Genomic DNA, 24,676 nt, shown 5'->3' with positions numbered 1-24,676 from the left:
TTGTTGATTTTTTGTCTAGTTGCTCTATTTGTAAGAGAACAGTATTAAGGTCCTTCACTGCAACTCTGTTAGTGCTTTCATGTCTGTTAGTATTTGTTTTATGTAGTTAGGTGATCCTGTGTTTGGTGCATAAATATTTATGATCGTTATCTCTTCTTCTTGGAGTCTTCCCCTAATAATTATGCAATGACTTTCCTGTCCCTTTTGATCAGTTTTGGCTTAAAGTTAGCATTGTCTACAAATAAAATAGCTACTCCTGCTTTTTTTCCTGAGGCATGGAGAATTATTTCCCATCCTTTGATTTTAGTTTATGAATTTCTTTTTGGGTTAAGTATGTTTCTTGGATACAGCGTATTGTTGGATCTTGCTTCTTAATCCATCCTACCAGTCTGTCTCTTTTGATTGTTGAGTTGAGACCACTTAAATTGATATTATAACTGGTATGTATTGGCTTTTATTTTTCATGGTGTTTTCTTGTTGTTCATTCTCTGTCTTTCTCTGTTTAATCACTTTCTCTGCCTGGTGGCTTCTTTCTATTGGTGTTCAAGGGCTTGTAGTCTTTGTTCTATTTATCTGTATGTCCTTCAGAGAATTCTGGAGAGCTGGGTTGGTGGTCATAAATTTCTTCAGCTTCTGTCATTGAAATATCTTATTTCCCCATCAATCTTGAAAGATAATTTTCAGAGTGTATCAATTTGGTATGAAGATTGTTTTCCTATAGTGCTTGATATACCTCATTCCCAGTTCTCCTTAATTTGAGATTTGTGTGGAGAAGTCTTCTGTAATTCTGGTGGGCTTTCCTTTATAGGTAATGTGTTTCTTTTCTCTAGCTGCTTTTAATTTTTGTTCTTGTGCTGAATTTCTGGAATCTTAATTATTATAAGCCCTGGTGTAGACTTATTTTGGTCATGGCTATTTGGAGTTCTATATACTTCATTTATGTGTATGTCAAATTCTTTATCCATGTTTGGGATGTTTTCTGACATTATTTCTATGAAGAGGTTTTTAATGACTCCTGTGTTATCTCCAGCTTTCTCCCTGATTTCAGTCAATCTTATGTTCTTCTTTGCTTCAACCTGTAGTTTATGGGCTGATTTTTCATAGTCTCTTGCCATTTTTAAGTATGTTTCTTTTCTTAGTTGCTAGTCACGTTCCTGTCTTCTAGATCTGATATTCTATGCTCACCTCCATTCAATCTGCTGTGCATAGTTGCCGTGGAGTTTCTAATCTGCTGCATTTCTTTTTGGATCTGTTTCACTGATCCAATCCTAGTATACATTTGGCATTCATGGTTTCCATCTTTTTCCTGAGCTACTCTGTTTATCTGTGTCTTTTTTAAATGTTTTTCATTTTGATATTTCGATAGTCATTTCTTTTCATACCTTAGAAATTATTTTTTCTAAGGCTTCTTCCATTTGTTTTTTAACTTTTGATTCTATCATTTCAGAGAGTTCCATTTGTTGGCTTCTGATTTCCTTTACCTCTTTATGCTCTGGACTTGTCCTGCGAGGGCTGGGTGTTTGATATTGCATTTTTCTTTTCTATTTTCTGTTTTATTTTGTTTTCTATGTTGATGCTTGTAGATTTCTTATCTTAGATAGCCTTATTACTGTATCAAGACTTACCTAGGAGGTGTCTGTTCCTCCAGATATCTTCTAGGTATAGGTGGTTCTTGGTCTTTATATCTATCCCAAGAACCTACCATCCCAATATATTAAGACTGAGAAGCTGCTATTTATTTGATTTTAGAGCCCATTCCTTTGGTACTGGACTTGTTGGTTATGATGCCTTACAATTGCAGTGTTGTCATATAGGTTGAAAAACTGCTTATAGCATGTATGATGTTCTGGTTAAAGCAGTTTAGTTGGCAATAACAATAGACTCAGGTATAGCCTGGCTACTGATAAACTGGTGACTATTAGCCTAATATCTATAATGGTTGGGGGAAGGAAATATAATATAATCCAACTTATACCAGCAACTTGTATGCAATGATTTTCTACTTAGCAGAGTGATTTAACTCTGTTGTGTGTGGGAGTGCTCAAGAGGGGGTAGGATGGAGTAATAAATTAGGTTAAATATAATAGGATTAAGACTGGAGGACACATGGTGATCATTCAGGTTTTGGGTAATTGTAGAACACAGAGGGGAAGGGTTGGAGGAAAAGGCTTAGGAGTTTTAAAGTGAACCAGAAAGAGAAGAGACAAGGTTTTCTCACACAAAAGTATCATAAAGTCAAGCAATATTTGAGTTAACAAAATAGAGGAAGAGGACACATAGAATAAAACAAAAAGAAAGATTAGTGATCTAAATTATGAATGAGAGAGAAAAGAAGAAGAGAAAAAGGTAAAGAAAGAAAAGAAACAACATTAAGCAAAAATATTCTTACACACTGAAAAAAAAAACATACAGAAAGAAAAACAAAGTAGGAGAGACAAAATATGAGGGAAAAAAAGGAAAAACAAACAACAAAAACATACAAACAAAATGAAAAACAAAACAAAACACTAATTCAGTCAAATACCAAGAAGGAAACCAATCAGACAGGGAAAAATGAAAATGGTGGATTCCTCTAGTGTCTATAGTTCTGTAATAGGTACAAATCAGATCCCAGAAATATGTGCTGTGGCCATGATTGCAGGTGGGTTTGTCCTGAGTTTGAGTCTGACCTTTGTCTCTGGATTTGGGAAATGGGATTAGTTCTCTATGGCTAAAATTCTCACCAGTCATTTAGAAAAGAAAAGAGAAGGAGACAGCCCTACCCTCCCACTTCCATTTTCATGTTTGTGTCCCTAAGCACAACATTGGTTCTCCTAATTTCCCACCTACTGGCTTGTATTGTTGCTGTTGCAAGAGACATTGACATGCCTCCAGTTATACCTGCCCTTCATGTGTTCCTCAGCCAGGGTGCTACTGTGTGAAGGTCTCCAGGTGCTGAGTCCCACCAGTGGAGGAAGGGAGGGGCAGATCTGAGACTTCTTGCCGGTTACTGCCATTCAGAGTGGAAGAAGGAAGAAGGTAGGAGCTGATCTCAGGGTCTTCTAGCCAGCTGCCCAGTCCCAGGTCAATGGAAACAGGAAGGAGAGCCAATGCACACTCCTCTCAACCAGTCATGCAGTCCAGAACAATCCAGTCTCACTTTTTTAAAAGGAAATGTTTGTATATTACAAGTGTTTTGTTGTAGAGAATGTATTCTGTTGTATTTCTCAAACAGTGCCAAAGTTGGGGTTTTAACAAGCAATTTATTGGTATTTGGACTGCAAATTCTGTTGCTCAGACACTTGACAAAGTACAGCAGTGGCTCATATCTTAGTTCAAATCTTAGCTGAGCTGCTTGAAATCTATCCTTTGTATATGGTCTGGGGGGAACAAGGAATCTATGCATAGTTTATACATAAATTTTGAACTCCTTTTCTCTGTATTTTTTCTTTCTTTGATTTCTCCCTTACTTTGCAGGGTCTATGGTTGCTACCAACACCTTGGTTCTCTAAGCCAGAAAGAGTTAAAGGTTTTTTTTTATCAGCCGGCATGGTTCTACTTATTTATATCTGAGGATCCCCCAACTCAGACACAAACAGAGAGAGGGAGTAATGCTTAACTGTGCAGGACTATTTGCATGACACCTTTGAGGTCAAGGAGTTACCCTGATGCAAAGACTTGCAGGTACTGTGTGAAGGGTTCTCAAGATTTCTTTTCTTTGGCTTCCTTTTTGAGAGCTCCAGCTGCTCCCAGCAGTGCTAAAAGGATGCTTACCTGGTGAAACGAAGACCTTTAGCAGAGCCTTGTGACTATCTCAGAGATCAAAAATCTCGAAGGACCTTTCATTTTAAAGACAAGAAAACTGGGCCTCAGAAAACTGGTATATTTCTTCAAGCTGCTCAGCCTTTTAGTGGCTGAGTTACCTCCAGGGGTCAGTTTCTCAATTTTTCATTCAATGTTCTTTCTGCCATATATGGTCCCCTCTTCCCTGCCCACAGGTTACCACCTAATAGCAACTGCAGTGGCCCCGCTGGCCTGGCATGGCATAGGGGAGCATATCCATCCTTTGGGGGTCATGGTTTTATATCTTTTTTTTCTAACTTATAGTATTTGTTAAACATAATACATATCCACCAAGCCTCAAGTAAGTCCTACTGAGCACCATCCCATCAATGAACTGATACTGCAGGGTTCCAGACATGGTAGGGACTCCGTGGCCCTTACCCTCTCATCACTCAGTCCCCCACTGCACCCACCATAGATGCGAAAGGCGTACTCAATCTTCAGGCTGGGACAGGCCTGCTCGCTGAACACAGAGGCCATGCCCAGCACGTCTTCGAAGGAGAACACATTGTTGTGTGAGAACACCCTGCAGATGCGGTCTCGAAAAGGGTTGACCTGTGCACGGGGAGAAGGAGAAAGGGAAGGCCTATCAGGCTCAAGGCCCCTCAGTCTCTCTCACCTGCCACAAACACTGTGCTCTGGATTTGAGGAAAAAAATAACCCAGCAACTATCTAAATAGCGGAGTAGATGCTGGCTAAGTGGGCCAAGACCTTGAGCACAATTTAGGTACTAGGAATGCGGAGCCCTGCTGAACACTACCCACCCTCCACCGCCATCCTTCTACACACCCATTCTAAAGACTTGCTTTTTGGCTATGTTATTCTTTTTTAGGATTATTTTTTTCCATTTTATGTAGAAAACTTGGAAAAATTTTTTAAAATCTATAAAGAATAAGACAAAAATCCTTTGTAGTTGCTTCCCTAGAGTTGGCTACTGTCAACATATTGATGTAGAAGTGACACGGACTTGGGTTTTAGTCCTGGCTTCACTCTTACTGAGTAGCCTGTTAGTCTAGACAAATTGTATAATCTTCCAGAGCTGAAGATCACTCATCTACAAAATAGGGAGAATAATTAGAGCTGCCTAATAGGATTGTCAAGAGGATTAAATGGGAAAGGCTTAAAGTTGCACTGTGATTACTGTTTCTGTTTTTGGTTCTGTTTGTTTTTTTATACAGGGTCTTCTTACGTAGCTCAGACTCATAGCAGTCCTCCTGTTTCAGTCTCCCCAGCATTGGGATCACCACCATACCCAGTTTCCGGGCCTACACAATGCACCCAGGATTCCAGTGCAGTATGCAGTACCGGGGATTGAACTTGGGACCTTGTGCTTGACAGGCAGGCACTTAGACTGCCAAGCTATCTCCCCAGTCCTGTGATCACTGTTAATTATCACATAACTACCACTGATATCATAATTAACATAGCCACTTTCATTTTAAATCAAACTATTTCTCAAATTAGGTCACTAAACTAAGTGTTGCATGATTTTCGAAGCCCTGGTTTTCCTGAATTGGACCTCACCAGAGTTACATGTGGCACAGGAGGACCCTTCTGTGCTGCCTTTTCTCCTCCTGGGCCTGTGACAGCTGAGCTGCTCCCTTACATGCTCAAATGCAGCTTGCTAAGGCTGCTTGCTACACTCCCCCGACACACCCCAGACCCCAGGAATGGACAGGTGGAGCAGGCAGATTCTAAGTTGTCTCCCCCAGGAGCACATGCTAAAGGCTTTGTCATTGGATTAGCACTATTAGGAGGAGGTGGGACATTTCAGAGGTCAGGCCCAGAAGAAAATCTTAGATCCCTGGCTATGTGTCCTTGAAGAAGATAGTAGGAATCCAGCCCTCTTTCATACTCCTTTGCTCCCTGGCTGCCTAAGTAAGCATCTTCCTCCTCCACACAACCCTGCCATGGTTCACTGCCTCACTGCAGGCCCAAAAGCAGTAGGACCAACGTATCTTGGACCGAACCCTCTAAAACTAAGAGCCAAAATAAATCTTCCGTCTTGTTAAATTGACTCTCTCAGTATTTTGTTACAGTGATGGAAAGTTAACCCAGTGTTTAAGGGGAACCTTAACAGTACGCCTCTCCTCCCTTCCCTCTGTGTTCGCGATCCATTACCACTGAAAGGAAAAGCCCGTGGTCATGTTCCCCGAGTTGCATCCCTTACTTTCATTCTTCTGTCCCATAATTATGAAGTCCACTTAATCTGTTTATTGTAAAAAAAATTCCTGATCAAGAGACATTCAGCCCATTAAATAGGAGACCTTGTACAAAAATGAAACAGAGCAGGGGACATACATGTATTCAAAGACCCAATCCTGCGAGCAACAGGCTCTTAAATTTGTCATTCCTTTTAACACTTTAAGAGGGTGTCTCAGTTATTTTTCTCTCGTTGCTGGGACAAAACACCTGACACCCAAAAATCAAGGAAGGAAAGTTTTATTTAGCTCACTGTTAATGGAGGTTTCAGTCCATACTCAGCCTGGCTCCCAGGCAGAGCAGCACATGGAAGAGGGCAACTGTTCATGGCAGCAGAAAACAGCCAAAAGCAAAGGGAGGGGCAGCAGCTGTGGCAGCTGGCTAGCCTCTTTCCCCTCCTTACATTTGTATGCAGATTATCTGCCCCAGATAATCTGCACTCACACCTATAATCCCAGCATTGGATCATGAATTAATCACAAACTCTAGAAGCCACCCCATGACTGCATGAGGCTTGGGGGACACCTAAATACAAACCATAATAGAGAGTGTTGCTTTTGGCACTTTGGAGTCAATGGCCCTTGTCATATCTTTATTTTAAACAGAGCTTGTCCCTGATTCAAGTTTTTCTTTCTCTATGCTTTTATTTCTCATACCCACACCTTAGCTACATTTTGTTGCTGAGACAAAATACCTGACACCCAATCTTAAGGGAGGAAAGGTTTAATTAGCTGATAGCTTGTAGAGGTTTCAATTCATAATTGTCTGGCTCCAAAGCAGGGTGGCATGGCAGAGGGACACAGCAAAGAAAACAACAGTTCATGGTGGGCAGAAGGCAATAAAGCAGAAAAATAGTGAAGAAGCAGCAAATGACGAACAGTAATGACAGCAGCGCTCTTTCTGTCCCTCATATTCTATCCAGCCTACCCACCTAAGGACAGGTAGACTCACATCCAGGGTGAAGCACCCTTAGTCCTAGCAACACAGCACAATTCAATCCCACTATCACATTCTTAATCCTGATATCACACACTCTAGATCCAGCCACCTCTGAAAAGCCACCTGTGACCACATGAGGTGTTAGGGGGACATCTAGACACAAGCTGTAACAACTCAGCTCCCTGAACTCCTCTCCTCATTTGCTCAGCAGTCCAGGTCTTGCCTAGTCTAAAGTCACACCACCTGCTGGCAAACATCAAACTTGAGCTCTGCTTTTCTGACAAATGACCTCAGCACCTCCCTCAACCCAACCCAAACCCTCTTTCCTTACAGACGCCTCAGCTAAAAAAGCTCCTTGACCCTGTGAGTTCACACAGCAAATATGAATGGCCATTGGTTCCTTGATTCTTTAGGTCCCTTTCCACTAACAAAGCATTGTTTGAAGCTCCAGGCTTCACGCAAAGGCTTATACCAGCCCCCTGCCTCCATGTGCAATGGGCCGTCATCTTCTTCCTGCACAGCTGGCAGCTGGACCCCAGGCAAGCCCGGTGCTCTATATGCCCACCTAATGGTCCTTTGGGCTGCTCCAATATAAGACAAAGCTCAACATCCTGGTTTTGATCCCTCAGCTTTTGGCACGTGATAATTTTTCTTTCATTGCTTTAGAACTCAAGTACATATCTGAATGTATAGTTTTCTTTTATTCACTCTTTCTATATACTTGAGGTGACAGGGACATTATGCACTACCTCGGGCGGCTCTGTGTGTTCTCAAGCCTTAGTGAGCACCCAAGTCACCTGGGATTCTTATTAAAAGCATGAATTTATGTTCAGCAGATATAAAGTTATGTCTTGTGTGCTGGAAATCTTAAGAGGGCAGGTGAATCTTGTGAAAAGTGTTCTTAATCACAATTTTTAATTGCAAAAAAGAAAGAATGCGTTCAAATACATTCTGTAAACACATACTCAATTAGAAGCTCGCTCCCTCTGAGATCCTGCTGATTTATTAGAAGGACGGGAGTGCAGCCCGGTGCTCCAGATTCCATTGCAGCCCCTACACAATCCATACACAGTACTAGTCCGCAGTACCGCAGAAAGTGACCTTTTTGGAAACACAGTTGTCACAGCTATCACTCGTTAGACTAAGGAGAAGGTCCACAGAGAAGGACAGCCCCTAATCTAATGGAATGGGTGTCCTTATCAAGAGGGAAAATTAGGACACAGAGACACATGTTCAAGGAGAAAACCATGTGATGATAAAGGTAGACATCAGGGTGCTGCTTCTCCAAGCCAAAGAACACCAAAGATGGCCCGTGAACCACTGGAAGTTCGGGAGAGGCCTGGGACAGATTCTCCCTCTCAGTCCTCTGAGAAACCACCCTTGTCCATATCCTCATCTTGGACTTCTAGGCTCTGGAACTGTGAGACAATAGGGTTCTGTGGTTCCAGCTACATAGTGTGTGGTGCTTTTGTAACAGGAATGGAAAAATGGAATTTTAAGAGTTAGAATTCTTTCCTTTAGAGACAAGTGGCTTTATCAAACTTCCTCCAGCCTAAGACATAAATGCTACTCCTTCCTCGCCTCAGCACAGGAGTACGGGCAGAATATGCAGATGCTGGCACTAGGAGGCTGACTTCTCCAAACGTCCTCATGCTGAGGGTGTAACCTCCCTTGCCCTCAGCCTAGATGGACAGAGTATGTAGGTGCCAGTCCTAGAAGGTCAGGGTCCAGGAGAGATAAAGCCCACCTGGAGATGTGCATTGTCCCTCCTGCTCTGCACTAGGAAAGGCTTTGCACACTTGGACACAGCGAGACGGTGATTTGAGGCAAATGAGCCTCCTCTGTCTTCTCAGAACTAGCTTTCACCAAAGCCATTTTCCTTTTCACCGCAAATAAATAGCCTCCTCTGGTTTGGTCAGTGGCAAGAAAACAAATTTGAATGTATCAATGTGAGGGGCCAGGAACATTTTATTACAGCAACCTTAATAAACAAACACACCAGAAATCTGCTTTGTAAGTAAGATCCCCACATGATGGGTCTCTATTGTGTAATTATCTAAAATTATAATTATATATAATTTCACAAGATATATATATATATATATATATATATATATATATATATATCTTTCAGGAGTGACTCGGGGCCAGGGGAATCCAAGCTGATCTGCTAGGCATGTCTAGCTCATAGCTCATGCTTGTCATATTATTCATTTTAATGTTATAAAAATAGTTTTTAAGGTGCTAGGCATGGTAGTGCATGGCTGCAATCCCAGCACTCAGGAGGGATTCAAGGCCAGCCTGAGCTACATAATGAGTTCAAGGCCAGCTTAGACCTTGTCTCAAAAAATTAAACCTGAAAAAGGAAGCTTTGTTGCTTATTGCAGTAATTGCACTGTATATTTCGTATGCGGCCTGAGACTGTTCTTCCTCACTTAGTGCAGCCCGGGCAAGCAAAAAAGTTGGACACTCAAGTGGGAGGATGCAAGCAGGGTCCCCCCTCCCCACTTATTCCTCCACTCTTTCACCCCAGTGTCCCCATAACGGCCCTGTTTAACCTTTGAACTAATACTGATAAACCTATTTCCTCTGATGGCTCCAGCTCACATGTAGGTGGCTTGAGAGGTGGCATGGCTGAATTTCAACTACATTAACTCGCCTCACAAATGGGTATGTGACTTAACAAGCTTTCAAGAAAACCACAACTGAAGATAAAATCTGTGATGCAAACACAAGCGAACAACAAAAATCAGTGCTGATGCTACTCCTACTCAAAATAGGAGCTCTTTCCTAGGAGGTCAAAAGCGTGATAATCAGTGAGACCCAAGAGCATCCCGCATCAGTTCTGTGTGCTGTGCTCAAATGCGCCCACTGCATGGGGTGAATCTGTCCCAGGGACCAAGATGGCAGCTTCCTTTCCATCGGGCTTCGGCCTTTGCTCGGCTTTGCTGGTGGAGGTGGATGGAAGGTGGTTGCCAAGAGCCCAGTTCGTCCCTAAAATCACATGATTCTTATCTAACACACACACACACACACACACACACACACACACACACACACCTGTCTTGAACAGACTGAAACCCAGTTGGAAATACAACATGGCAAGCCCACTGAAAGATGCAGAGAAAGTATTGCTGAAGAGGTGATGAAAGAAGCCCAGGAATAGAGTCCACGTGGCAGAGGCCTTGTTAAACAGTTAAGCAGACGTATCAGTGCTCCTCACACAGTTTTCCTGGCTTGTGCTTCAATAATGAAACACAGGAAGGAACACATTCCCGTGAGCCACTGAAGAGCAAAACAATACAGGCTGCAATTTTTTAAAAGAGTAAATTACTCCTTTAAGAAAAACGCCACTTATGGAGAAGGTTGGGTGTAATCATCGATGGGAAGGACGCTCTGTGAAGAAAGGAGACGGCGACGTGGAAAACTGTTTCCCCACGGGGTTTTCTGAAGTGGCCTGAAGAGCCAGAAGCACAGAAAATGCAGCCAGAAGCATTGGTATTGTTAGTTCTTTTCAAAATGGAAAGGACAATGACAATTTTTTGAACTACATGGGGGTTTGCTGGTTATTACGCGGCAGAGCTCTTAAAGGTGTTATCAAGCTTAGAGATGAATGATACTTTTTTTGCACAAAAATACAAGTGTCCTTAATTTGCTGACCTTTTGGTAATGACAAGTGGCTGTTGAGTTTGTGACATGCTATTTTGCTAAGTAATTTTGGCCAATATTTAATATTATTTGCATTACGCACTCATATTTGTTATTGTTCGCCAAAGAAATGAACCCAATTTGGCTCTTCAAGGTAAATTAGGTGATTCATTTTAACATTATTGCTTTTGCAAAGATTCATGTTTTGAAGAGAAAATTCTGTAAATGGTATTTTTGTTGTTACAAATATGTGATTTCAACTATACAAAATGCATCTGCATGCCTAAGAAAGTTAGAAACAGATTTTCCTAACCTATTTGAAATTTGTCCAAATAAAGAGTATCAGTGAATTCTGAGTCTCTTTGTTGCAAATATACAAATGTGATGCTTTTCAATTAGCTTGTAAAAGCTACTGACTGACATAAAGGAAGGCAGACAATCCCCAGCTTGATTTCAATAGAAAGCCTTAATTGGTGAATGGGGAGGAGAATGAGTTCCATGACTTAATACATGCAGCCCGTGATACAGTCCCTCCCTTTGGTTCAGGGTTGGCAGTGTGGTGGTCAGCTGGTGATCAACTTAAACAACCAGCTGAACTGAACCAGCATGGTGCTGGGGGTGGGAATCCCACTCTAGGATGGTTGCGGGCAGCATAAGGGGGAACTGGAGAAGAAGAAGCTAAATGGTTAGGGAAGCTGTTGGGAGCAGCTGATTCTCTTGGGGCTGCTGGTTCTCTTGCAGGAGCTTGTGATGCTGGCTTTCCTGATATAGACTCTATTGTCCTCAGCACTGGAGGAGCTTGGAGCCTGCTTGTAGTACTTTTCTGGAGAGCTCAGGTGTTTGCTTTGAGTGACACTTCCTGGCTCCAGTTCAGATCCCTAAGCCTGCTAGCACAGATCCTTCGTTCTTCTAGTGCAAACTTTTCAGCTTCCACCTTGGAGCCTTCAGCCTCCCAATATAGACTTGTCAAGGCTTCCGGGGCAGACCCATCAGCCTCCTGATATGGACTTGCATGGAATGCTACAGTGAATTCCAGACAGTGGATTGAATCCTTGTCCAGTGTGCAGACGCCCTCTGCACACTTCCTCATCCAACTCTGTGGGTGACCTTCATAAGCCAATCTTATAATTTCTTATACATTTGTACATCTTGTGTTATATCTGCTTCTCTAGGAAACTCTGATACAGACAGCTATTAAAAATAAATTAAACTAGTTATATTCCATAGATATGTACACTAAATGTCAATTAAAAAACTAAACTAGACCCAGATCTCTAAACAGCTCTATCTCAAAGTACTGAAGCAAGACTTCAAAGAATAACAAAGCATATTGTTTTCTCTTGCATTATTTTTATTAATCATTTGCAAATACATAATAAAATAGTGCAAGAAAGAAATTTGGGGGCCAGGAAGATAGCTCGGCAGTCTAAGCACCTGCCTGGCAAGTGCAAGGACTCAAGTTCCATCCTGGTACCACACGCCATGCCACTCCAGGTATGCCATGCCAGCCACAGAAACCAGGAGTGGTAGTACATGCCTGTAATCCCAGCGCTGGGGAGGCTGAGACAGGAGGATCACTGAGAGTCTGAGCTGCGTAGCAAGACCTTGTACCAAATAAATAAATAAATAAGATTTTTAAAAAAGAAAGAAAAGAAATTTGGCTGTATATATACTGAGAAATTTGTTTTTAAAATATGTGATTTTGGCCTGGGGAGATGGCTCTGTAGAATAAGCGCTTGCCTGGCAAGCACAAGGGTCTGATTTCAATCCCCAGTTCCACCAAAAATAAATAAATAAAGAAAACACATGATTTTACCTTTTGTCTTAAATATTTAATTTTGTATATTTATATAGTAACAGTGTGGTAGACTTATAAAGGAATATACATCTATACACATATTACAGATATCTGTGCTACTTTTATTTTATAATTGAACTCTATAATATATTTACAAAAACTGATTTTACACATCAGAAATGGTATCAAAAGTATGAATTACAACACAGACAGCAACATGAAATGGGCATAAACAAAGCTAAAGTGGAGAGACAAGCAATTTTTCTCTAATCTATTAACGCTAGCTTAAATTTTGTTAAAAGAACAAAACAAAGAACCACGGATGTGCCACTTTTTAATGGTTAAAGATGTACTATCAAAAATGTTTGAGATCTCTGATCTGAACTAACCTACTTGTCTCATAGATGTGGAAGTGAGTCGCTGGGGAAAGGAGGGATGTACCCAAGGTCACTCAACAAGCAAGTGGGCAAGCCAGCCGAGATCTTAGGCCTCCTGAGCCCGCCCTGGCCCATTTCCACTGCAGTGCCTTGTGCCAAATAAACATCAAAACAGAAAGATGCAAGGGAGGCTGGAAATGTGGCCAAGAAAATGCAGAAAACCTTAGAAGTGATCTCTATTAAAAAAAAAAAAGAACCTTAATGAAAACTTTTTTGTTGTTACAAAGTACAAAACTGGAGTCAAGACTGTAGGCAGAGAAGTGGCCTGTGAGAACTAGGTGGCCAGCAGCAGCAACTGTCACTTTGAAGGTGAAAAGCACTGGAGGAGGCCATAGGAGGACCGACTGCAGGCGGAGAAGCCAGGAGGAAAAGGGGACGTGACGGGAAGCCAGGTGGCTGGGGAAGAAGGGAGGCTCCAAGGCTCAGAGCTGGAGTCACTGCTCCAGCAGGGCAGCTGTAGGCTGCAGAGGGGGAGCTGGTTCACCAGAGCTGCACCCAGGCCCAGAGCAAGGACAGCCAGTGTAGTTCTCTGGTGGCCTAGCGGGTACCCAACAGGCCAATGTCTTAGGCCTCACTCTGGTCTAATAAGGGGCAGCTTCCTTCTGTCCCAGGTTCTCTTTCTTGTCATTTGCCAGACAGATATTCCTGAGTTCCCTATGACGTGTGTCCTTCAGTACATACGCAGGCCCAAGCAGAGGGGCCCTGTGGTGCTGCACGGAGAGTCCTAACAGCCCCAGAGATACAGCCCTGATGCTTCTTTCTGCTCTCTACCCTGAGCTAAAATGACATCTCGGGCTAGGGTCCCTTCTGCCCCAGCCCCCCTGGCAGGTAGGACAGCAGATGGGGCAGGACTTACTATCTATCACAGGTCCAGCTTACTGTAGTCCAGACTTTGGATGCTACGATGTGAATCTGAAATCTGAACCAATAAATTTTGAGACCGATCCAGAAACGTATAGTCTGCATTAAATTTCACACTCGTTTACAAGTCTTCTAGAGGAGGAAAAGAGTGACAACTGACAAAACAATGCTTCCATTTCAAGAAAAACATGGACCCTGCTCTGGAGGTATTCTGAACAAAGGAAATATAAACATGTCAGCAGAGATATTTATGCAGGTAACTCAGCAGAATAATCTCCATGTGTGTATGATGAAACCACAGACGATGGAAATAACCCAAGTGCTGGGAGTTTTTTTGGAAACAGAAACTACAGTTTGTTGACAATAAAATGACTGCAGTCTCTGCCAAAAAAACCAAATGATTTTTAAAAAGAGCTTCTCAAAGTTATTGAACAAGAGATTTGATTTGAAGATGGAAGTCAAAGAGAAAATATTTGGACTTAGCTTAAAAATATCTCCTCACCATTTCTCCAACTAGCGCCTAGTCAAAAAGAGCTTTTTACAGTTGCCGGAAAAAAGTCACACGAAAATATGCCAGTGACTCAATAATGACATCACTGATGCGCTTTGATTTTTAAGACCTCATATTTTTAAAAAATAGATGGAAATAATATTATATAGTTTTAAAAATAAATGGAAATAATATTATTTTATTTTCTCATGGCTATTAAAATGCACTTAATTTCTAGTATCTTGTTTTGAAATATTTTATTTTTCTTCATTGTGTCTGCTGCTAGATATTAGTAAACTATGATTCATGTTTTCATTTTAAACATTTTTAAAGCTCCTGTCATAGAGAGGAGTGGACAGGGAAACTGTGGGAGGGGTACCTAGTAGTCAGCACTCCTCGTTCCTGAGCAGAGGCCTCAGTTTACCTGGAGCAGGCTCTCCCTGAAGGAACCAGTCCTTGTACGTAAGGCTTCTCATGGTTTTGCACCTTTGGTGGGTGGGTTCTGTGTCCTGAAAAAAGGCTGTAGCAAAACCTTAACGCTCTTAGTGTCTCAATTCCCCTGCACCACGGTTAATCTTGATTGTCGATTTATTTGGCCTGAGAGGCTCCTGAGAAATTAGTAAAGCACATTTCAAGTGTGTCTAGGCAAGTCCTGGGCCCTAACGCAGAGGCCCGTGCCTGGGACGTGGCCCCTTCCGCTCCGGCTCCTCCACGCCCTCTGCTTCCAGCCATCATAGGCTCATCAGCTTTCTTCCAAGCTGCTCTTCTGCCACATTTTTGCTGCCTTGGAGCCAGCGACCATGCCCTGAAGCCTCTAACACTGTGAGCCAAGATAAACCTCTCTTCCTTCAAGTTGTGGTGTTGGATATCTTGTCTCAGTAACAGAACACTGGCTAATACGCCTGAGATATATTGTTTTTAATGGATTAGAAGGCTCAGTATCCCAAAAGAGAGCCATAGAGCTCTCATAACTCTAGTTAAAGTCTCCCAGCTGCTGATTTTATTGAGATTGACAAGCTGATTCTAAACTTTGTATGGAAAGGCAAAGGGTTGAGAATAGCCTAGCAACCGTAAGGAAGAGGAACAAGGCTGATGGACTAATTCTACTGGATATCTAGATCCACGCTAGTGCTTTAGTAGCTGACACAGAGTGAACTGGTGCAAGCATAGGCTAAAAAACTAATCCATAATCTCGATACTTAAAATGAGTCTACACGGATGTAGCCATCTGATTTATGATAGAGATGGCCTTGCCACACACTGAAGGGAAGGAAGCAAGGTCTTCTCAACAAGGACTGTTGCGTTTTCACAGGGAGAGACAAATGAATCCCAATCCCTTACATGACCCACTACCAGACTGATCACAGATCTAATATATAGGATGAAGAACAAAACTTCAGGAAAAATACTGTAGGAGATTATTTTCATGACCTTGGAGCAAAGATTGCTTAACAATACATAGCAGGGGCCAGGAGATGGCTCAGTAGAATAAGCACTTCCCTGGCAAGCACAAGGGCCTGAGTTCAATCCCTGGTTCCGAAAAAAAAAAAAAAAAACCATAGCAAATGCCCTAGCTATGGGGGCAATTTCATAAACTTGGTTACATTAAAATTGAAATAGTATAGTATCCAAAAGACACCATTAAAAGAATAAACTCCACACCACAACAATCGCTGCATACTTCAACAGATGAGTGGATAAATTATGCTGCACCTAGACAAAAGAATACTGCTCAGCCCTAACAATGCATGTAACAATGTGGACAATGCTTCAGTATACTATTTTGACTGAAAATGCTCAGACCAAACAGCTACATGTTGTATGAATCTATTCTGCAAAATGCAAAACTGTGGGGAGGGAGAACAGGTCTGTGGGAGCCAGTGGTTGTGGGAGGGAGGAGGAAGGAGCTGAGCAGAGCGGGCCCCACAGGGAAACTGTTAGGGTGATAGAACGTTCTGTGTGATGCTGCTATGTTAATGGCTCTGCCCATTTCTTAAAATCTGTAGAATGGGCCAGGGAGATAGCTCAGTGGAATAAGCGCTTGCCTGGCAAGCGCAGGGTCCTGAGTTCAATCCCTGGTACCACAAAAAAAAAAAAAAAAAAAAAACTGTAGAACCATATAATGCAAAGAGCAAACTTTTATCAGACCCAAGTTAAAAATAACAGCAGCAACAAGATGCTAGTGCACCTCAGATGAAAGGCAGACCTGAGACAAATGCAAGATGTTGAATCATGAACCTGTGGCCAAGCCTCATGGAAAAGCCTGGTGAAAAGAGGCACCAATCACATCACTTCAGAAAATAGTACTTCAGTGGGGTACTGTACAGACAAAAAGAACAATAAATACACTCTGTACTCTAGGTGGGAGATTTATTTCTCATGGGGTGTGGATTAGCAGTTCTGAGACTACTGTATGCTAGGCTTGAACAAATAGGTAAATAATAGATAAGTTAGTCACATTTAAGGTAAGTTGTAAATAAATCCGGGGAAGGCTGGATGTGGTGCTAGATTAGTCATCATTGGCAATATGATTGCACGGGTATCTTACTAGATATAGACATGGATACACAAACCAGACACTGATGTACATTGTGTATGGTAAGTGTACATGCCTGTATTTTCCTATTTTCCAGCTCTGTCCACTAGGTAACGCTACAGTAGAAAACCCTGAACTAAATGGTGCTCTTCACATCTCCTTGTTCAGAAGATGACCCTTAATAAGTCATGGTGAGGCCACGAGTCCCCGGATGTAACCTGAAGAGAAGGCGTTCTGCCTCGGTGGCATTCTTTACATAAATTTACAACTCCAGTCTAATTATATGACAGACCCAAATTAAGGGACATTCTACAAAAGTATTTGGACAGTGTTTTCCAAAAAATCAGGACAATAAAATAAAGAAACTGTTACGGATCAGAGAAGATTATTAAAGAAGACATGGCGGCTAAATGCAGTGTGGGACCTGTGAACAGATAACATTAGTGCAGAAACCCTTTAAGTCTGAACAGTTTGCGTGAGATGAATGGTGTTTCACTAACTTTCGTTTCTTAGTTTTGATCAACGTATTATGGTTATGGAAGTTATCAACATCAAGGAGGACTGAGGAAAGGCTACACAGAGCCTGTCTTAGTAAATCTTAACAGCAAACACTGAAAGTATCAAGTGAACTCAATAACAAAACTACATACAGGAACAAAACCCAGGAACATTTAAATAAATACAACACAAGCACCTAGTGATAGAAAATGTGTGACTGTGTTTCATTAGCAATGAAGAATTGCCAGCCATGCAATAAAGTAGAAACAAAGGACCCATAATCAGTAGAAAAGTCACCTGATGAAGATAAATCCAAAAGTGATACGATCAATAAAGCTGACACAAACATTAAAATAACTTCGACAACTACACTACCTGTATTCAAGAAGGCAGAGACAATGTGCACAGAGATGCATGCTTGTAGTACCAGCTGGTTGGAAAGCTGACACGGGAGGGTCATGGGAACCCACAAAGCTGGGCTACATGGCAGGGTCTTTTCTCAAAACAAAAAAGGAAGCAGAGAAAAATGTATGTCAACTATGACCTTGAATGTTCAAAAGGCTCCACAAAATACAGGTAGAAGAAGCTTGAGGAAAATACCCAGGCACAGCATAATCAATTGCTAAAATAACAGCAATAAGAAAAAACTTCTTCCAGTTGGAGGGGAGAGGGAGGAAATTCATACCTACAGAGGAAAAAGACAAAAATTACCCTAGGTTCCTTGTCAGAAACTAAGCAAACAAGATATCCATGGAACAATATCTTTAACTCTTAAAAGGAAGAAAGAAAGAGGGCAGAGAGGAAGAGGAAAAGAGAGAGACAGAGACAGAGACAGAGAGAGAGAGACAGAGACAGAGCTTCCATCCCCTTATTCTATACCCAGCAAAAATATCATTCAGACTTAAAGGCAAAGACTTTTTTTCCCAGAAAAAAAAAAAAAAAAGCCAAGTGAATTCATCAGTAGTATACCAAAGCTCAAGAAAAAAAATTAAAAGAAAGCCTTCCAGCAGAAAGAAAGTGCCAGAAGAAAATTTGGATCTACACGAGAGAACAAAAATTTGAAAAATGATGAATAGCTAAATAAACAGAAAAGGGTTTTCTCTTTATTTTGAATCATTTTCAAAGAGACAATTCACAGTTATCATTGGCAATTTCAACATTTCTCTGGCAATAATTGATAGAACAAAGTCATTAAAGATATAAAAATGCTGTTGACCAACTGGTTCTAATTAACATCTTATAGAAAGCTGCAACTAACAGAATTGAATACACATCTTTCTCAAGTGCACCTGGAACGTAGATCAGATTCAGAGTTATAAAGTAAGTCTCAGTGAATTGAAGAAGATTTAAATCATACAGAATATGTCCCCTTGACCATAACAAAATTACAATAGAAACCATAATACAAAAAGATCTTGAAAATCATCAAGGTTAAAGAAATCATGACAAATCAGAAAATATCTGTATTAAATGCAAATGAAAACAACATATCAAAAATCTCTACTATACAGTAAAAACAATTCACACAGGGAAATTAGCAGCATTACGTGCTTATATTAGAAACTAATAAAGGTCTTAAATATTTAATTAAATGAAAAATGGAAGGTCCTTCACCTGCTGGTGGGAGTGAGTCACTGATGAAGCTGGTCTATCAGCTGGATGGTAGAATCCATTCCAGCCCTGGCCTCTGGCCTGGCTGCACCCTGGGAAGTGGCTGTCCCTGAGGAAACGGAAGAGCTCGTCACCAGGAGCACTGGTTTGGAAGCCACAGGTGGCTGAAGAAGCTGAGGTCACCTGAGGTCACCTGAGGAGGGATGTATGGGTGCCCTTCACAGAGGCTCCTCCTCCTTCCACCCCTTTAGGCATGAGTCAATCTTAGTTCTGGATCTGAGCCAGGAGCAGCATTAGAATAGCTCTACCAGCAGGTGGCAGTGTTGGGTCAGAGCCGCTCAGCCAGTTCACAAACCCGACCCAAGTGAGCACCTATTGCATGTGAGGCATTGAGCTGTGACTGTCTTGCAAGCAGGTAGCAAGATAGGCAGAGTCACTCCTCAATGACAGAAAGTGGAACAAAGACACAAAGTTCATAATCTGAACTTCAAGTCCCTGAGAGCAAATGCATGAGCATAAGTTACTGTGTGCCAGACACTGAGCTAAGTTTGGGGCCCCAAATCAATGGGGGTGCTACTTTTGTCCTTGATGAGGCTCAGCTTGAGCAATGACCAAAAAAATTCTCTTCAGAAAAAGGCAGCATAGACGAAGAGTCTAAATGAAGTACTCTAGTCTTCCTTATCTTCACAGGATAGGATTTATCCCTCCATCCCCATGGGCGCCTGAACTTTCAGATGGTACTGAACCCTGTGTTAATCACCATAATAACTCAATAGTCACCCTGAAAATAGAGAGGACCATTAAATGACTAATGTGGAGGTAAGGTATACAGCATGGATACCCTGGACAAAAGGATGATTCCTTGTGCTGGGAGGGACTGCGCAAGGTTTCATCACAGTACTTAGGATGGCACCTAACTTGAAATATGTGAATTATTTATTTGTGGAGTTTTCTTTTTAATATTTCCAGGTCACAGCTAACTGTGGAAAAGGACATCGCAGGAAAAGCGTACTAGCGTAACAAAGTGTAATGGCTAGAGCTAGAACAGGGCAACATGCACAGAGATCAGAGATGTCTCACAGGCTGGAGGGATGTTCAGTAGCAAGGGACAACACTCAGGCTGGACTGGAACCCTAAAGCCCCTCAAAGGCCCAAATTCTCTCCAGCTAGGAAGCCCCCAGAAAGGCTTGTTTCAGGGGAGTGGATGGTCAGAAATCCATTGAGGTGTGTGCTCTTCCTCTGTGGCCCAGGCCCAGAGGCACCCTGCTCACAAGCCATGTGTAAGAGAAGGACAATCTCTGTGTTTCATGTGGCCAAACTTTCTGAAGCCTGAAAAACAGAGAGGCCCTTGTGGAGCTTGTCTCCTGATGACAGATGGGCTGGCAGCGACAAGCTGAGGATGTGTCCTGCCGGCAGCTGGAGGCAGATCTCTAATGGAACAAATAGGGAAGAAAGGCAGTAAAAATGTTAAATATTATTAAACAGCCATGAGCCCACGTGGTATGAGCCTGGCTCAACCCCACCACATCAGTCTCTCCCTCTTTGTCAGGGCTCACAGGGGCTGCCGCTGCCCAGAGGAAGCTTCCTGAAGAGCCACCTGCCTCTCCTAGGTGGGACTCAAGGAACTGCAGGCCTGGGCTTTTAGGGGGCTCCCAGAGGGCTTGGCACTATGTCACAGGAGGCTTGGGGTGAAGAGTGGACTGAGCAGAAGTTCTGGAGTGACGCTGACTCTTTTAAAGGAGTTCTTAGAGCTTTTTATTTGACATCTACAAGATTTTGCTGTTTCAGTTTTTCAGAAGTTTATACAAATCTCTTTTATTAAGGTAAACTGCAGGGCTGACCAAATAGCTCAGCAGATTAAAGCGCCTACAAGCAGGCACAGAGGCCAGGGGTTCGATCCCCAGGCCTGCCATACTGGCCCCTCCCCAGGGGCATGCTTAGATGGCAATTAAGTCTGGGCATAGTGTCGCACCTGTTATCTCAGCACTTGGGAGGCTGTAAACAGGAGGATCACCACAAGTCCGATCGAGCAGTGAGACCCTGAATACTCTGTAGACCCTTCCCTAAAATTTAAAAAAAAAAGTAAACTGCATGAACAAAGCAAAAGGAAACTAGAAGGCCCAACTTGTGCTATTGCTTGCTTGTCAACATCTATGACAGGCAAAAGAAATACACCTGTCTGTAGACCTTACCTGGATTATAGACAAGTGTTTTTTCACATTTATACACTAAAGTTTTTAACAGTTTCAAATCAACTCTACAACATTTCACATGTTAACCAAGATTCAGGATTCTGGGTTACAACAATGGCCAAAAATAATAATTAAAGTAAAAGCTGTGTGGCCTTGATTGTGTGCTGGTGCGTCTCCATTTCACCACCTACAAAATGGGCAGAATAATAGCTCTACTCAGGAGGCTTGCAGGGGTCCAGGAAATCATATTAGCAAAGTGCCTGCTGCTGGCAAGAACCCAAGGAGACATTTACCACAGTGACAACTCCCACTCCACTTTGCCCGCCTGCCACCAGCAATACCAGCAGCCAGGCATGGGCAGAACTCTACACCCTGAGCTCCCAGGCAAGGCTGTCACCTGAGTCACCAGAGTGCTGCTAGGAACCCACGCTGACTATCCAGGAGGAGAGAAATATGCTTTATGGCTCCACAGTGTCAGCTCCTGACCTTGGTCACAGGCATGGTGACCTGGCAAGCTATTGCAAGATCTCCAGGGGACACAAAGTCAGTGGCTGTGGCAAGAAGTGGGTGAGAGGTGCCAGCACATCTCATGCTGCCCCAAGCCTTGCCTTCTTCTGCAGCTAGCTTGGAGCAGAGTAGAGAATCACGGAGACCCCAACACCCTTGCCACAGGTCTGACCCAGATTCTCTAACCCTGCTGCAGAGCTTCTGAGTCAGCACACCTGACAGGTGAGGCCCAAGAAGCTGAATCTTAACAAGATCCAGGTGGTTTTTACATGGTCAATCCTTGTACAACACAAAAGTCCTGGGCCACAGGTGGGCCTCGTCCCACCAGGACAGAGCCTCCATCCAGCAAGGGCAGGAGTGGGGCTGGCTCACAGAGACAGCACATCTGCCCCAAGGGGGCACCCTTCCTACCTCAGCTTTCTCGCATCTCTCTCTCTCTCTCTCTCTCTCTCTCTCTCTCTCTCTGTTTCTCTCTGTCTATCTCTTGTCTCTGTCTCTCTCTCTCTGTCCCCCCACAGTCAATCCCATCTGTGATAAACTGTCTCTCCTACAAACACGTCCTTTAACTGTCCTCTCCCTTCCTTCCTTCCTTCCTTCCTTTCCTCCAGTGCCTGCCAGATTTATTTAGGAAATAAGTGAATTTATTTCCGTTTACTGCCTTCTGATGAAAACCACTTCTCCAGGAGCACCCAATAAAGTGCTGCTGCCTTAGGAATGACTCTGTAGTCCAGCACTAACGCTTTGCCTTTTTATCTAATTACTAAGACAATGAGGAAAAATTTGCTATGGACAAAGCCAGTGGCACCTAGGATGGACTGGGGGAGGGGGTCCTGTGGGAGGGAGGACCCCTCCACTCTGCCCGATTAGATGGAGAGGGGCTGGGATCACCCAGAGATAGCAGTAGGGAGGGCCATCTCCAAGACAGGCATTTCCTGAGCCCCTTACTGTTGCTCCCCAGAGTTCAGGCAATACTTCACAGGAGGGAATGTGCTTGGGCCTCAGGGAAGAGATCAGGAGTTTTGTTTGGGTAATTACAAGATGAAAAAGACATGCAGGAGATGGGAGCAGAAGGGACATAAGGAAGGAAGAGAGCCTCTTGTTCTTATCCTTTAGATCTCTCCCCATTTAAAGAAAAAGAACAGAAAAATAGGGGAAGCCCAGGTACTCCCTAGGCCACAGACCCAAAGGAAGATGGCTTCCAGCCACTGAAACTCTATTTCTCCCCTGGGGCAGGAAGGGCCCAGGTGCCTTGGCCTGGCTGAGACTCTCAGGGGAGGACTGGTCCCTGTACTTTAATGCTGTTGTGTTGTGAGTGACGACCTTTCTTCTGCTCCAGCAGGGCACTTGACAACACTTTCTACAGTTTTCTTGTAAAATACAAACAAAGCTCCTGACACCAATATAAAAACCCTTCACAACCGAACCTACCTGTGTTTTACAGGCATTTAGTGTGAAGCCAGAGGCTGTGACCATTGTGACAACGCCAGATGCCCCAAAGCTTGTCTAGACACTGAACACACTGAAAATCACCCAAACAGGCTTCTTGGCCCATGGTAGGAGCCCGCAGGACCCTGCTTCGTGGGACGACCTTCCTGTGTGAAAACCATCGTACTCAGAGAGTGGTAGCAGCAATTCTTTGCAGCTATTAGGGACAGCCACCATAGAGCACCCTGGGAGCCATGTTCCCTGTGGAATCATGAAGACAGCAATTTTTTCTTTCTTCAAGACATCTAAGCCATGGTAAGTGATCTGTTTTGCCTCTTATATTGAATCAACTGACAAGAATAGAAATGGTTCACACTGTGGCCCTTTAGGGCTAATAATGCCCCTCTGAGTCTCTCCCTCCTCCCTCCCCCTCCCCCCACCTCTCCTTCTCTCTCCTAACTCTCTCTGTCTCAACCCCCCATCTCTCATGTACAGTGATATTTTAACCACCAGAACTTCGCCAGACATGATAGCGCACACCCATCATGCCAGCACTCTGGAGGCTGAGGCAGGAGGATTGCTGTGAGTTTCAGGCCAGCCCGGGTTACAAAGTACATTCAAGGCCACAACAAAACCCTGTCTCAAAAAGATGATACATACATACATACATACATACATACATACTAGGGATTTAAACCTAAGCAATTCCAAATTACTATTTCACTTACTTCGACCCTGACATTTTGGGAATTTTTTAAAGGCCTCCGCTTTCTATTCTTTTCCTTCTCCTTGATCCTGGAGGGGGGGACATCACACCATTAGCAGCAGGCTGTCCTTGACTGCTAAGGGCCCAGGTGGCCTGCCATGATTCACCATTACTCAGTTACTTATTAAGTACTCCCTGTTGGCTCAGACCTCTAGCCGCCCCCTCCACCCTCCGATTTCCCTGGACCCAAGAGGGACGGAAGGAAAGCAGGGCCCTGTGTGTGCTGACCATTTCCTGTCTGGGGCACTGCACTGCCACATTCACATACGCATTCCCTTCAATCCTTTACTGTAACTAGGCAGTAGGCATCTGTACCTCCACCATATACATGGTAAAAGCCAAGGATCTGAGTGGCTAATCTAGCCAAACAAGAGAAAAGGCAGGAGTCTGATCCCAGGCCTGTGTGACCCATGGAGTATGCTCCTGGAGACCCTGTACCACACTGGATGAAAGTAAGCAGAGCTGTGACACTACTGGGCCTAGCACCAAGGAACGCGCTTATGTCGAGCACTGGTGCCACTCACAGGGAAACAAAAAAATGTCCTACAAACCCTATACCGTGCTGCAGCCAATTGAGGTAATGACCTGCTGCAGGAATGACGTGAACCTGCATGTCCCTCTGCAGTATGGCTTCAGCAGGGCAGATGGGGGTGAGGGGTCTCGGGCTGGAGGTGCTGGAGGAGCAACACTGGCTGCAGCCTCCCTCAGCAAGACATGTCTGGGGACATTCTCATCTGACACCCTCAGTGTGGGGCAATGGAGAGAACTGATCAGACAATCACACAGGCACCACTGCCTGTTGAGAACCGGCGGGCAAGAGACTTCTACGTGACCTGGAGGGAGTGCTCCAGTAATGACGGATCACAGGGCTCTACTTTTTATCATCAATTCGGTTAAGGAAGTTTAAAAGCCCAAGATTTTTTTTTTTTTTTTTCATTTCTTTT

General features: G+C 43.3%; 1 protein-coding gene across 1 annotated transcript in view; it reads right to left on the bottom strand.

The window, feature by feature from the left end:
* The window catches only part of Cib4 (calcium and integrin binding family member 4), a 69,521-nt gene that overhangs the window by 17,142 nt on the left and 27,703 nt on the right, over nucleotides 1-24,676 (bottom strand). Inside the window, exon 4 of the mRNA XM_004627429.1 lies at nucleotides 4,236-4,377. Coding sequence (XP_004627486.1) covers nucleotides 4,236-4,377 — 142 coding nt within the window. The remainder of the gene's footprint in view (nucleotides 1-4,235; nucleotides 4,378-24,676) is intronic.

Source organism: Octodon degus, unplaced genomic scaffold, assembly GCF_000260255.1.
Source record: "Octodon degus isolate 3935 unplaced genomic scaffold, OctDeg1.0 scaffold00019, whole genome shotgun sequence".
In the NCBI taxonomy this organism is placed as follows: domain Eukaryota; kingdom Metazoa; phylum Chordata; class Mammalia; order Rodentia; family Octodontidae; genus Octodon; species Octodon degus.
This window is presented reverse-complemented; position numbering and strand designations above follow the sequence as displayed.